The sequence below is a fragment of the Pelophylax lessonae genome (genome assembly GCF_965119305.1).
Source record: "Pelophylax lessonae genome assembly, chromosome: 5".
Taxonomy (NCBI): domain Eukaryota; kingdom Metazoa; phylum Chordata; class Amphibia; order Anura; family Ranidae; genus Pelophylax; species Pelophylax lessonae.
The window spans coordinates 476757568-476773105 of NC_138772.1; the positions used below are offsets into that span (position 1 = coordinate 476757568).

Consider the following 15538-nt stretch of genomic DNA (forward strand, 5'->3'; position numbering starts at 1 on the left):
GGGTCCAGGGGTGCATTATGTACAAAGTGCAGCATTCAGGAGTGTGCTGTACATGGAGTGAAGGGTTTAGGTTTGCACTGAGTTTGTAACCCCCCCCCCCCCCCCCCCTATAGCTTCCTCGCATCGCTTTCACCCACCTGGCCTGGCTCTAGTACCTCCCTGTGTATTTTCAGGGAGAGATTTTCTCTCTCTTAGATTCTGTAGATCTGTCTCTGCTGTGCCCTACTGTGAGTGCATCCAGGAATCTGTTAGGCCCAGGAGCCGCTGAGGGCAAAGCTGTCCCTTGTCAACACAGAAGGCCTCTGTATTCACAAGTGACAGTGAGGAGTGGGAGCAGAGGGTGAGAGGCGGAGGTGGCAGAATGTGCTTCCAGCCATTTTCTGGCTGCAAAACTGGGTGAGAGAGCCACATGACAAGGCCCCATTCGGCCCGCGGGCCTTGCGCTTGACACACGTGTGCTACAGCAATAAAAGGGAGGACCAGTGAGTGGATTCCTTCCCAATGGCTGGAGCAGTTCTGGGTTTCAGCTCAATGTCCCAAAGAAGAAGACGCTATGTAGCACAAGAAGAGGAGGGTCAGGAACACTTACATTTCCTGAGCCTTTCAATAGGCCAAAAAAGACTCTATGACGACAGCCCATGCACATTATTAGAAGCAGGAAGAAAAAGTCTATATGACACTGCATAGCAAGCATTATAGGGTACCTGTTCTTCCCCTTAAGCTGCTCCTCTACCTCCCAGATCCACCAACACAACCTCCTAAAATAACTTGCAACTCTGTACATGCGGCACACAGGCACTCTCCACTCACCACCCGCAATTCGTCCTGGGTTCCTATGTGAGCAATCACCAGGCTTTAGAGTTGTCACACAGGGTAGGGGAATAGCATGCTCAGTTCTATGCAAGTGTTGACCTTCAGAAAGCCAAAACTTGCACCTCCAGAGCTCCTTGGAATTAATCTGCATCTGAGCAGCAGGATAAAGCAAGAAGGAACATACACCAATTAGTTTAGTTTTAATTTGTTTCAAGTACTTTAAAGTTCATGTCCACCCAAAAAACTTTTTGAGTAGGAAAGAATCAGAAACCCTTTCAGTTTTCTGCTATCCTGGGCTCCATTAAGGAGATTTCCACTCTCACAGTGACAATGGTTTAACCAGACAGAAGTCAGGGGAAAATGTGCAAAAGGGACACAAAAACAACTATCATTTCTACCCAAAGACAGCAGATAATGCATGTGGAGGCTCTCTGTAACATATTAAAAATAATTTACAATCATCTTACTTTGGTATGCTCGTTGGCCAGATAGAGATGTGTTCAGCAGTGATATCATTAACAATATCCTCCTGTATGACAAATAGAAAACATGTTTACAAGCTATTCATGCTCAATTAAACTCAAACCACAAGACCGAAGAGCTTACCCGGAGATTATGAAGCTTGACAAACAAAGATAGCAATGTTGTCAACACTAGAGGTTCCTGCAAATAAGAGGTAGGGGGAAAAAAATGAGTCCATAAATCTGGTCATTATCCAAATACAATTATTCTGTACACTTAGACATGTTCATGAAATTGGTATTCTGGTATATGTCAGCAATGTACTGTAAATCCCCTGAAGTTGGGAAGTATAGTTATGTTACCATACTGTTTATCAGACATACAGGGGTTGATTTACTAAGGCAAAAATACAAATTTTCCCTAGAGCTTAGTGAATACGCGGAAGCTTAACTTTGTAAAAAACATCCAATCAGGTGCAAGGAAAAAAAAAACAAAAAAAAACAAACCAGCATATGATTGGGATGTTGGAAATCAGCAGACTTTCACAACATCTACTAAGTTCTGGGGACAAAAAAAAAAGTGCAACTGTACTTTCAAAGTGCACAGTCTGCTTGCCTTTAGAAAATCAACCCCACATACTTTCAGGGTAAGATCGAATAGCAGAAAGCCCTGAAATCTGTGTGCAGGCAGTTTGTAGACCGGTGTAGTCTGGCCTCCCTGCATAGGTGGTGCTGTCCGTCAGCAGCCATGCAGAATGAGTGGTGGGCAAGGGGAACCCACGTTCTTTAGAGATCTCCAAAGGTGTAATCAGTGGAGCAGCTGTCTGACTGGACGCTGCCACCATGTTTGACCTGTGCAGCCATCCTAAGCTAGGGACAGTGTAAGGTTCACTTGCTTGTGCCTCTAGCTAAAATCTCTTCCACCTTTAGGCACCGTCTCCACCCACCTCCTCTGTCAGATGCTGTCGGACGTTGTGTTACCAGGAATCCTCTGCAACTGCAAATTGTCAGCTTTATTTCATCACAAAAGTGGTGAACAGTGGGCTATGGCTGAACATTTCCTATATTAGTGATGAGCTGTTGTCAGTTGTACTACAGCCACCTGTCATCTGATGGTTTGCAGCTTTACATCCTGGATAGGCTTTGATGTACTAAAACATTAGATTTAGCGCCAACCACACCTTTCGTGTCATTTTGAAAGGAATGTGTTATGGTTCACCTTCTGTTTGGTCTTTATACTAGTCTCTGGATGGACAGTGACATCCATGGCTTGACTGTTACTTCAAGGTATTGGGTTACCATGAAGAGTGAATTCTGTATATACACCAATGCAAAAATAAGTTGGATGCCAAAGACACAGGGGTGGCATAATCATTGTTTTACCATTTCTGTGTCACCTTCATGGGAATACATGAACAATTGTCTCCTGATAGGAAAATAAGATACTTTGGTGTTCTGACAGTTTCAGTAGAACAGCAAAAAGATCTGGCAAGAGACTGAGCCCTACTATATGCCATTCAAAAATTGGTAATATAAAGAGAAGCGGGGTTAGAGATTACTTGCCATATCCATCAAAGTGCATAAATGACCATTGGTTGTAAAATGCCTGCAAAGTATCTGCAGATGACTTCAAATCAGTTAAATTTGCCTAGGCAGGACTTTAAATCCCTATGTCCAGACTGTATAAAAGGCTACAGCTTCTCTCAGGTCGAGAACAAGCACATCCCCCCAATCTCTCATTCAATAGCCAAAATACAAATCTAACCAGCCCCAGAGACCTTAAAGGGGTTGTAAAGTCATAAAGACAGAAGATTTTTATTTTAATGCATTCTACTTATCTGAGCCCCATCTCTGTCCAGTGATGTCCCTCAGCTGCCTGGGACTCTCCCTCCTGATTGGCTGAAATACAGCAGTGGCTCCCGTGGCTGTCAAAGTCAGTTAACCACTAACTGACTTTGAGAGGGGGTGGGCTAAATCGCAGCTCCGTGTCCGAATGGACACACAGAGCTGCAGCTCGGCTCGGATGTCCCCAGAGCAAGCTGCTTGCTGTGGAGGCACTCAACAGGAGGGAGAGGCCAGGAGCAAAAGCCAGGGACCCAAGAAAAGGAGGGAGGATCAAGGCTGCCCCGTACAAAACCATGTCACAGAGCAGGTAAGTAGAACATGTCTTGTTATTTAAAAAATATTAATAATAATAGTAATACGGGACTTTATAATCACGTTAATATTTGACAGCTGAATGGCAGGGAAAGGGGCTTAGTGCCAGGAGGGACAAACCTTAATTCCAAATATACAGCCTGGGCCTTGGATCCCCGGTTATCCCTAACTAAAAAGAGGTACAGGTTTATATAATAAAGTATATAACAAGTTCACTTTAAGGCCTCATGCACACAGGATGTTTTGCCAACTCTCCTAGACTCATTTCCTCCTGGCAGCTTTTGGCAGAGAAAATGCTGGATGCTTGTAAACAGGTGTAACGAGTTTAGGCGTGACATATGCTTGGAAATGTAAGACTGGTGAACCTTGCGCTTATGGTGAATAAATAGTGATAAATATGATTAATTTAGTTAATTAATTAAATAAATGAGCTGCCTGCTGCAATAAAAAAGTGTAAGCGCTTTTTTTAAAATGTTGGTCTGTGATTGCAGCGCTGCTTCAAAGTGTATACGTGCATAAATAATCTAAAGTGCCAAAAAATAGGTATTGAAGACTTATAGAATAGAATTATAAAGTGCTGGTGCTCATCCGTGCTGCTTGTGGGGTCTCCCCCTTCGTATTTCCACTTACCACAATGTGGCTGAAGGATCAGCAAGGCCTCGGAGACGTAAATTCAGCCCATGGCTACATAATGAAATCTTTTCAAACCTCAGGCAAATGTCCGGCTTTAAAAGGAAGCAAAGAATCTCTTCTATAATCACCGAAACAGCAGAGTTCTAAACCCTGCCTTTTCTTTTTATGAGGACACTTGGGAACATCTAAAGAGGAAAAGGATTCTTATGGATTTCTAGCAAGCACTAATGATTCCAAGGATCACCATGGCTATTTCTTCCTGCTTTGCATAAGCCACATTGTGGTAAGTAGAAATACGAAGGGGGAGACCCCACAAGCAGCACGGATGAGCACCAGCACTTTATAATTGGAAAAAGGACTATTATATATTGGACTTTTATTCGCAATAATTTTTGCACTTGTTTTTTGCGGATATCTAACAAGTTTAATTGCACTATTTTTCAGCACAGTATAATTGCACTTTATGAATCATTCTTCAGTCTGCAATACCTATTTTTTGGCACTTTAGATTATTTATGCACGTATACACTTTGAAGCAGCGCTGCAATCACAGACCAACATATGCTTGGAAATGAATGCATTTAATTGGCCAGAATAACGATTTATTCTTGCTATTGAAAAAAATGAAATGCTTATGCTCTGAACTCTCCTAGCGTTAACGCACATTTAGATGCGTTCAAATGCGTCAAGCATTTTTTCTATCAAAACGTCACTGCTCCTTGGCGCACTGGTTGTGGTTTTTTTTTGCTGCTGCTTCTAATTGTCTATGTGTGCATGGACACCTAGGGGTTGATTTACTAAAAGTGCAGCTGTGCATGGCAGCCAATCAGCTTCTAACTTCAGCTTGTTCAATTTATCAATTTAGTTTTGACAAAAAAAAACCTGGAAGCTGAAAAGTTTAGAGGCAGAAATAAACCCCCCCCCCAAAATGCCAGATACCTCCAACAGCCACATTAAAAAACGTCTAGTGTTCATGATTCCTCGGTATATGATATATACAGAAATAGCGGAGGCTAGCAGGTTTTTGGATTTAAGGTGTATTTCATTAGATTTACAACCAAATAATTTTGTATTAAAGTCTGTTGAAAGCAAGTTCAGAAATATGCTTTGTAAAGAAGATACTTACTCTTAATTTCTTTGTAAAAGACAGAAGTTCACTCCTACAATAAAAGGAAATAGGGAATTAACAGGAGCAATAAATAAACTAAACAGTCGCTGCACCATAACATTCATTTCAGTTTTTGGTAGAGTTGGGAGGTTCATGTGTCACAAAACAATACCCTTATTGTCCGAAATAATACATCTTTCATAAAAATCCTTTCTTACTGTGCACTTTACCTTCATGTAACTTCTTCCATGATCCCCCATGATTCTCCTTTTCCCTTCACTTGTGTTTGTTGAAACAAGCAGAGTACTGCTCTAAGCATATTACACATCCCATATGTCAGATTTCATCTTGGAAGCAAACAAGAGAGGGTGGCTTTGTTCATAAATACAGTGGGACTGTAGAGAACAAACATGGCCACCAACTAATATGGAGTCAGATCAGCAGCAGAAAAAGAAAAAAAAAAAAGAAAAGAAAAAAAAGAAGAAGCTGAAGCAGTTCCCAGCCACCTGCTTTAACATTTAGGAAGGTGCTCCAAGATCCATCCTAAATTTTTAACTCATGGAGAATTAAACTGGAGGGTTTCGTAAGCACCAAGAACAATCCTACTTCTTTAGGAGGAGAGAGACTTTAAAGCCCCTTACACATGGGCCGAATGCCGGGCAACAACGATCAGTTCAATAAAAACCGGCCGACATTCGACCTCTGTGTATGGCAGCCAGTCAGACAGAAGCCGGCCGAACCAGCAGCTGACCGGCTCCCGATCAACTCTTACAGCTGATGGCTTAGAGCGCTCACAGGAGTGTTTTGGTGGGGAGGCCACCCCCCTGTCAGAACACAACAGCTCAGTGGGGGAGATCGCTGTACTAATGTCAGATTGTTAGTACAGCGGCTCCAATCACAGCTGACAGTTTTTATTTTGTTCAACGCGCTGGGTTAAACAGAAGAAAACTCAGTGTTGTAAGAGTGTGGCAAAAGAACTGTTGATAATAGTGGGCAGGAGTCTGCGGGCAGCTCCGCACCACTACACTCCTTCTATAATGAAAACATTTTCAAACAAGCACTTCGACTCCAAATGAATTGATTTTATTTAGAAAAAAGTGTTCTCATCAGTACAGGCTGAGTAGTACTGTAAGAGCTCAGCGTCTTAGGAAACAAATCAGAGGTAAAACGTCTATTTACTCAGAGACATGTTTCATTTTCTGAGCCTGATTACACTATTTCAATGAATTGTTGTGTAAATTCACCTACCTTTAATCTGTCTTTCACAAAGGTCTACACACACCAACATTTACCAAAGTCACGGTGATAGGTTTACCCCCCCCCCCCAGCAGGAAGAATACTAACCGAGAGAAAAATGAATATATATGGATGTGGCACATTGCTATTATAATGTGAAATTATGCAAAAACTTTTGTAAACGAAAATAAAAAAGTTTTAGAAATGTGTCTTATCATGATTAATTCTTCTTACAAGTAATAAAGTGAATTATAATGCTCTACCAAATTATATCTTCCAAGGGTCATCAATCATCAAAAAAAGTTTAAATATATAAGATATCACCAATTGATTCATATATATATATATATATATATATATATACACACATACACACACACACATATACACACGTGTAGGCAAAGCACCACATCCATTTTTTTTTCCCCCGTTTGTACATGGGGGACTCATTAATTAGATGTGACCAGCTGCTTAAACTGAAATTATTATTCCCCTACCTGTAAGTGGTAGTGCATAGGATTTTTCACACAAATCTGACTACACAACAAACAGTGCCCCCAATGTCAGAGGACACAGAGGAAATCATCTGCTTCTACAGAAAGAACAGAAATGACAGCAAATACACATAACTGCTAACAGCTGAGGCCTGAGGTGGTAACAATGTTCTTGTCAGAAGCAAAGTCATCGTGATCTATGCAAGGAAACCTATCATGGGAGAAATTGGAGATTCCCCTTGTTAACATCATTCTAAAACTAACATCCTTACTAAGTCAGTGAGCTAAAGTACTGAAGCCTGAGGCTTTACAGGCTAAACAAGTATTGTGTACAAGTGGCATGTGTATTATTACTGAAATCTTAGCATGCTTTTAGTATACCTTCAAGATTTGGGAAGTAATTCAACATGAAACAAGTCCTATATTGCGCCTTTATGCAGGAGTTTCTTGTAATAAAGACCGGTCACTGCTGCTCTCTGTCCTTGTGCAGAGTGACTGGTCTTGTATCCGCCCCTTCTGTGGTTTTCTGCAGGCAGCCTGTAGTGGGTGGGGTCTACAGGATCACTCCTTTGGCTCTGCTCTCTGCACAGGCTATGTACAAGACAGTGGTGATAATATTATGTATATGTATATTAAAGTAATATCTAGGTTTACAAAAGGCAACCAGGCATTGCAAGTAGAGGTCATCAATACAGTCTATACATTTCTCAAATGACAAGTGTCCTGTCAGTTAGTGCAGAGTGCAATGTTTCTCATCCCATAACATACCGGTATATTATTCCCATGGTGGATTCTCTATTTTTGATCAGGCTAATCCTTCCCTCGTTGTTCCTCTTGTGCTGGTTGGAGACACTGCATATCTGCACTACAACATCCCACAGATCTTTAGCTGCCCTCCGGCTGTCTGGTCCCGAGAGCTCTTTACATGTGGCTGCCAGCAGCTGACCAAGCTGGAAAGAGAACAAGGAGTATAATAAAATGGTCAGAGATGATAAAGATTGTGAGAATATAAGGAATAAATCAAAAAACAATTGACAAAAATGCAGTAGGATGTGTATATAACTGCAGTGATTAAATGGTGACAATAGACAACTAGAAAATCATTCAGAAAGCGGCCATTGCTATCTGGGAAACATTGCCACCCTGCTTATATCAAAGCCCACATTCACTTGCTTTAAATATTTCACAAACTTGGGCAATTCCAGTCCAAAGTTATGAGTAAGGCTCCACTTATTCTGTAAAAGCGGAGAATGGCCCAGAACCTCCTGCCTCCCAAGACTCCCTGAAGCCACTTAAAATAACAGACTGCCTCAACGACCAATAGAGAGGATCCTAAAGATAGGCACGTGTGTGCTGCAAGCTTAATGCTTGCAGGAATGGTTGAGCTCTGAGTATAACTTTAGCAGGCTTTATCTTTGGATCAAATCATTTTGCCTGTGGTTTTGCCTAGGTAACTTCTAGAGTTATTTCCTCACATTTTTATCCAAGTTGTCCAGGTTTATAAGAGGTTTCTCAAAAAAAGGGACAGCGTCAGTTGAATAAGCAAATGAACATGGGAGATTTATAAAATATACAAATCTACGCAGGAGGGAAGGGGTAAGATCTGAACTCAACCATAGGTAAAGCCAGACACCACCATGGCTGTGCAACACATTGGGAATTACTGTCAGTTCGTTATGTTATTTTATCAGCACTAAATCATTTTTGTAGCACCCTCCTAGGTAGGTGCTAGAGAGTGAGTAGAGTTTTGGCTCTGTCAGCCTATCAGAGGAGCAGCAGACAAATTCTATATTGCTTTCTGCTTAACAGAGAGCAGGATCTGTGAGTTAGGTCTGCTCATGGTGCTCAGTGTGTGATTCATCTGGTCTAGGGAATGTTTCACACTGGTCCAATGGGGAGGCATATTGGACAGTGGAGGAAACTGGACCAATGGGCACACAGGCTTTGATACAGCCCCACTGATTTGCACAGACTGCTTTCTCGGTGCATTGTGGGGTATGGTATAAAAGCCAGGAGCATGTGTGCTCAGGGTCTTTGGCTGGTGAGCAGAGTCCCGGAGGGAGGGCGACGGCTGTCTCCGCCTCTGCATTGGTGACATGTGGTCACAGGCAGTCAGCCTGGTGAACCAGAAGGAAGGAGCTGAACCCAGAGGTCCAGCAGAGCTGAATAAAGGGGTTGAGACACTGAAGAACCTGCAAAAAACAGTATCGTGGGTACAGCGGATCATGTCTGAGGGCCTGGCCTGTGAGGGAGCCACCCCGGAGTAGAGTAGTCAGAGGACGGGTGTCAGCTGGTGGAATGAAAGGGGGTGCTAGGCGAGTACCCTGAAGATAAGTTGCTCAATCAAGTCTTCAATTCAGAGACTTTACCTTAATCATCTAGTGGCAAGGTGAATCTGCAGCTTGGCTGCATCTTCAGATAGGAGTCCTCATCAACTGTGAATAGTTCAAATCTGGAGTATCCCACTCTATCCCTCCTCCCATCCCTATTTAAAATAAAGCAACAAAAACAACTACAACCCCTAGACTGATAATTGACTGAAAGTAAAGTGTTAAGTTGTGCATGCAGTTGCTAACGGTAACCCAGAGGGATCTTAAAGGGTGAAGAATTCAGCAGTCCTCAAGGGGGCAGTGCTACATTTTAATAAAAACGTTATTACAGCTGTGAAGAATAAACATGCTTGGGACTAGTTTATAAGTGATCAAATTCTTTTTGTTCTCTGCTGCATAAGAGCTGGGGGGGAGAAGAGAAGCAGCAGCACACTGAGTGTCCCAGTGAATGTATGTGCAGCGGGGCCATTTCAAGACAAGTCTTATCATTGGAAGAGAGTACACAGAGTTCCCAGCATAGTCAGAGAACTGTCCACGCTGTGCTCTCCTGCTTAGTGTGGTCAGTTTTTAATAGGAAAGCAAGGGGACTGGCAGGGACACCAGAGATTTCACATAAGGGAAGCAAAACAAAGAGAACAGGATACTTTCTCATACAAGTACATGGTACAGTAGGTACATATCAGGAATATGAAGTGTTATGGTAACAAATGCTTTAAAGCTTAAACTGTGACTCCACTTTTGTTGAGAAAAAACATTCCCCTCTGGGTGATCTCTGTACATTACAAGGATTTTAACAAACTTTGTTGCAGATTCCTACCCTTTTTTATTCTGAAGAAATCATTGATTGTTCCTCTGTGCTGAGTGGGTCTAATGGGAGTGGTTTCATAATTATCAATCAGCTGTGACAGCTGCAGGGCACTAATGAGGAAAGCTGCTGGGCCTGCATCCCTTTAGACGTGTTCCTATTGGGAGTATTCCACCAAAAATTACATTTGTGCTGCAGGGGATGCAAAAAATCTGACTTGTATCTTAGGCAGACTAATGGGAAAACTGGTGAGCCAATCACATAAGCAGGAAATTATGTTTTTGGGGTGTGGTCAGTACACATTCTGTGTACAGAACAGCTCCAAGTAGCCATATTGCATTGCATTGCATTTCCAGAAAATTACAACAGCTGCAGATTGAAAAGGAAAGGTCATTTTTAATAACATTCAATTACAATATGATTTGTGTCGCAATTGTATATGCCATATTGTTTCTTTACATTTTTTTTTTTCCCAAGAAAGTGGAGTTGCCTTCTAAATCTGTCTGGACTATAAATCTCTATCAGATTTAATGGACTGTCCAGATAAATGTCCCCCACCATAGCTGAATCTCCCAGCCAATTCTGGTAGCTGCCATGAATTGGAAGTGGTGCTAGTTTTTGATGTATTACTCTGTATCACAGTAATATACCTGCTCTGAAACTAGCACTGCTTACTGTAAGAGGAAAATAACAGACTGCGAAGAAAGGAATTTACATTTAAATGGTCATGTGCTGAGAGACAGAAAGGCTGCTTGAATCTGGGGGAAAATATTACCTTTACATAAGGATTGTTTTGCACTAAGGAGGCGGGTGCTTGTAATGTCAAGTACTCATTTTCTCTCCAGTTAAGCAGGAAAGCTACACACTCTTCTGCCACGACTTGTCGGAGGGGAATGTCTGCAGAGAGAAGACGTACAGCATCATTTTGTGCGGGTGCAACAGTAAACAACACGACCTGTTATGAAATAAATGAAGGTAAGAATAAATGAAGAAAAAGCAAAATAAAAAAGCTTTGATCTCCACTACACATAAGGCTCCGTTCACATGTCAGCGTAGCGATCGTGGGCAGAATCACCGCGATTCTGGCCACGATCCGGAAATCATTGCAAATCGCGGGACACCTGTGCGTTGCCCGTGATTTGTAATAGCACCCCAAACGCTGTGCGATGTTGCCACGATTTCCTCCTGCCGAATCTTGGTAATATCGCGCAAAAAAAATTGCAGGACGCATTACGCCCCAAAGAAGCTCTTGTACCTTTTTTGTGCGTCATGCATCCCGCGATATTTTTTGCGCGATGTTACCGCGATTCGTCAGGCGGAAATCACGGCAACATCGCACAGCGTTTGGGGTGCCATTGCAAATCACGGGCAACGCACAAGCGTCCCGTGATTTGCAATGATTTCCGGATCGCGGTGATTCTGCCCGCGATCGCTACACTGACATGTGAACGTAGCCTAAGCAAAAAAGGTCACCATTGTCTTCTTCCTACTAGATACTAAGCAGCAGGGCTTTTTTTCAGCGGAATTGCGGTGGCATGCCGTTCCGGCACCTCCAGAACTTAATGTATGTAATGGAAAGGGGTGCAGGGGTGTGCTGGAGGGTCTACTGATGCTGGCTAACAGGGAATCTATTGTTGCTGGAGGGGACCTATTATTGTGGAGGATGGGGGTCTATTGTCGCTGGGGAGGTCTTCTGTAGCTCATGGGGGACTTTATGTTGCTGGGGGGTCAGTTATTTCTGGGAGGGATTTACTGCTGAGGGAGGGGTCTTTGATGCTGGCTACTGAGGAATCTATTGTTGCTTTGCTGGAGGGGATCTATTTTTGAAGGGGGGGGGTCTATTGTTGCTGGTAGGGTATCTTTTGTTGCTGGGGTTGTTCTTATGTTGCAGTGGAACAATCATTACTAGGAGGGATCTACTGTTGAGGGAGGGGTCTAATGTTGCTGGCTGCTGGAGGGTCTATTGATGCTGGCTACTGGAAAATCTATTGTTGGGGGGGAATCTATTTTTGCAGGGGGGTATATTATTCCTGGGGAGGTATATTGTTGCTGGTGGGGTATTTATTGTTGCTGGGGTAGGTCTTATGTTGCAATGGGTCAATCATTTCTGGGAGGGACATACTGTTGATCGAGGGGTCTGGCTGTTGGGAGTCCATTGTTGCTGGGGTGGATCTATTGTCGATAGAGTGTCCATTGTTGCTAGATCGTTTTACTGCCTTTCTTGTCATCAAAAATTATCTAAAAGGGCTGGTACTTGGGGGTGGGTAAGAGGTGGAACCTAGGAATGGTGCTCGGAGGGGGGTAGGAGGCAGAGTTCCTGCACCTATTCTCTGAGGAAAAAAGTCCTGCTAAGCAGAAAAAAAAAGTAGTTGGTTTCTATTAGTGTGGTATAACCAAGAAGGGAAAACTGCGCTCTCACTATATAATACCCATTTTTTTGTACCCCAAAATACACCATTCTAAATGTAAATGATGCTGTAAATAAGGACTGGTTTTATGACCGGTTTTAGGGTATTTTTCTCATGGGTCAATAAACCAGAAAACAAAATTGCACACACCTGTCTGCAGTGTCTACATCTTCTCTACACCATTATCTTCACTTATATCAAGTGAAGAACTCGGCTGTCCACTGGAGCTCGACATTAAAGTTGAGCTCCAGTCCCCATAGCCATTTTTTTTTTTTAAAAGCTCCCCCGTGATTGTAACATCTTCTATTATAGTATTTGTATAATGTTAGTAATGTCTTCCTGCTTCTTACAAATCAATTAAATTATACTTGATTTCGGAAACAGGCAGGGGCCATCGAGGCTATGGTCATCTGAAGCCCACTTGTGTTTATTTCCGGGATGAAGTGCAACTGGATACCCAGCATGCACCTACCGATCTCACGCCTGCTTTTCTTCATGACAAGTTGCCATAGCGCTGTGCAGTGCCACAATCTTTGCCATCATCATAGTGCTGTGTAACATTCATTTCCAGAACCACTTCAGTTTACTGCTCCTGCTGCAGTACCCAGTATAATGACCACAAAGTCCACAGTTCGAAAATGATGCCTAACTCTGCCTGGAATCGCATCATTTCTGGTTTTGAAATAGTGCTATGCCTGAAGTGTTAACTCTTGGGATTGATGACACCGATATCCCAGGAGCCAACAGGAGAGCGAAAATCACATTTCTCGCCACGGCTAGGTGGGCCAGAAGTGAGAGGATTTGTAAAGAAAAAAAAAAATGGGATTTTTGACTTACCGAAAAATCAATTTCTCTGATGTTCATTGATGGACACAGCTCCTTATCTTCTTGACACTTGGGTTATGCTGCCCCCTACAGGAGTAGGAAACTAGCAGGAAAAAGCTTGACTACACCTATGGACAGTCCCAGGGGGGTATACCTCCACTCTTATCTATAGGCATTGAGTTTTGTTACAAGCAGTGTCAGAAGAAAACCAACTCCACAGAGGGGTGGGTGCTGTGTCTGTCAAACATTGAGGAAATGCATTTTACGGTAAGTCAAAAAGCCCATTTTCTCTTTCGTTCTTTGACGGACACAGCTACTTATCTTCTTGACAGTTGGGACATCCCAAAGCAGTGTCAACATGAGGGGTGGGAACAGCAAGAAAAAAATCCCAAGGCTAAACCGTAGCCAACCAGGTAACATGGAGCTCAACCATGAACAACTGGAGCTCACCTAAAAAAAAAAAAAAAAAATACACCCTCAAAGAGGACCAGGTCCTCTAAAGAGCAGCCTGCAAAACCTTGCGGCCAAAGGAAGCATCCACAGATGCCAAAACATCCACCTTATAAAACTATGTGAAAGTGTGCAGAGGTGAACAGGTGGCCGCCTTGCAAACCTGCAGTACTGACACCGGATGACGGAAGGCTCAGGAGGCACTAATCGCCCGAGTAGAATGTGCCTTAACAGGGAAAGGAGGAACCTAACCCCTAATTGAATAGTCCTGAACCAGCATCTGTCTGATCCATCTGGAAATGGTCGCAGCAGAAGCAGCCAACCCTTTTCAAGGCCCAACCGTGAGTACAAAGAGTGAGTCTGCCTTCCAAAAAGACTCCCTAGCTGCAAGGTACACCCTAAATGCCCGAACCACATCCAAGGAATGCAAGGCAATGTCTCGGCCGACCTAGCTGGTCTGCGCGCGCTCGCTGGCCAGACTGGGGGGACCCTCTGGTTCTAGATTATCCAGTCTGTTGCCTAGACTGGCAGTTAATAGTAGATTCTCACAGGAACAAAATAAAGTTAGGAAAAAAATTCAAATTAAAAAAATATTGCCAGGACCAGAGAACACAGCAAGGAACTAGGTCCTTACTCCTGACTAGGCAGAAAAAAAAGAATGCCTATAGCTGAGAGTGGGAGTATACCCACTGGGAGTGCCCCATAGGCGTAGTCAAGCTTTTTCCGGTCTAGTGTCCTACTCCTGTAGGGGGCAGCATAACCCAACTGTCAAGAAGATAAGGAGCTGTGTCTGTCAATGAATGATAGAGAAAAGTATTTAAACAAAACTAAAAAAAAAAAAAAAAGTAATGGCACAGGGATCATCTACCAGTGGGGCCGTGGTTGCTAAATAGGGTGGAACTCCTCTTTAGGATTTCTCTTGTTCAGGCCTGCGAGCTGAATAAGAGAAAGCAATAGATCCCATATCCACGCTGAGGCCTAATTCACACTGGTGTACCTATCTGTACAACCGTGCAAAGGGCTGTCTTTGCCCGCTCAGGGTGCACAGCTGTTCTGTGCCTACAGGTGCAGGCAGTCCCACTCATGTCTATTGGGATGCAGCTGCTGCATGGACATAGCTGCTGGGGGAATCTCCCCTGATGATTATTGTATTCTGACAGCTGCTGATATGGCTGGAATTTGAGCCATTTATCGTCAGCTTTGTGCTCAAAGCAGGCTGAATGAAAAAAACAAAACAAAAAAGGATCAGATTCCTCCATCCACACAAACGATTTGGATTTTGAGGAATTTGCATTCTGATAGCTGCACCCTCCAGAAAAGATTTTCAATATGTCCCTTTGACGGAAGTCAATCAAACGGTCAATGTCTGTTGAGCGGGGATGGCCACATACTGATCGAAAGTCAGCTGGTCCCTGCTATACCGGACAAACTTTGATCAGCGTACAGCCAGCTTAAGGGTGTGTAGCTTAAATATACATTAAAAGGACAATTCAATCTGTAAGAAGAAGAATTAGTCAGAAGTCTCACCAGGTATCCTCATTTCCAGGTAGCCTCGGACTCTGCTGAGGAGTTCCTGTGGTGGCCGATCGGCAGCGACTCCACCTCCAGCCTCATAGGTGCAAATGTCCAATAGCAGCATCTCATTGAGCATAACCTGGCGCAGCTTGGGAGAGAATTCTGTCACCAGCTCTAAACAGGAAGTGAGCAGCTGCTTAGCGTGAGGAAAGTCCTGTGAAATACACAGACAAGTAAAATAAACCTCAAACAATGCTTTGGAAAAGTCGTCATATAGACTGGCACACTAAAAGGCTGTTGTGA

The 15538-nt window shown here is 43.2% G+C and overlaps 1 protein-coding gene across 1 annotated transcript in view; it reads right to left on the reverse strand.

Moving 5' to 3' along the window:
* The window catches only part of INTS8 (integrator complex subunit 8), a 142523-nt gene that overhangs the window by 37283 nt on the left and 89702 nt on the right, over positions 1–15538 (reverse strand). Inside the window, exons 16-21 of the mRNA XM_082259349.1 lie at positions 15248–15449; positions 10813–10934; positions 7671–7852; positions 5191–5224; positions 1420–1476; positions 1281–1342 (exon numbers count right to left, since the gene is read on the reverse strand). Of these exons, the coding sequence (XP_082115475.1) occupies positions 1281–1342; positions 1420–1476; positions 5191–5224; positions 7671–7852; positions 10813–10934; positions 15248–15449 (659 nt within the window). The remainder of the gene's footprint in view (positions 1–1280; positions 1343–1419; positions 1477–5190; positions 5225–7670; positions 7853–10812; positions 10935–15247; positions 15450–15538) is intronic.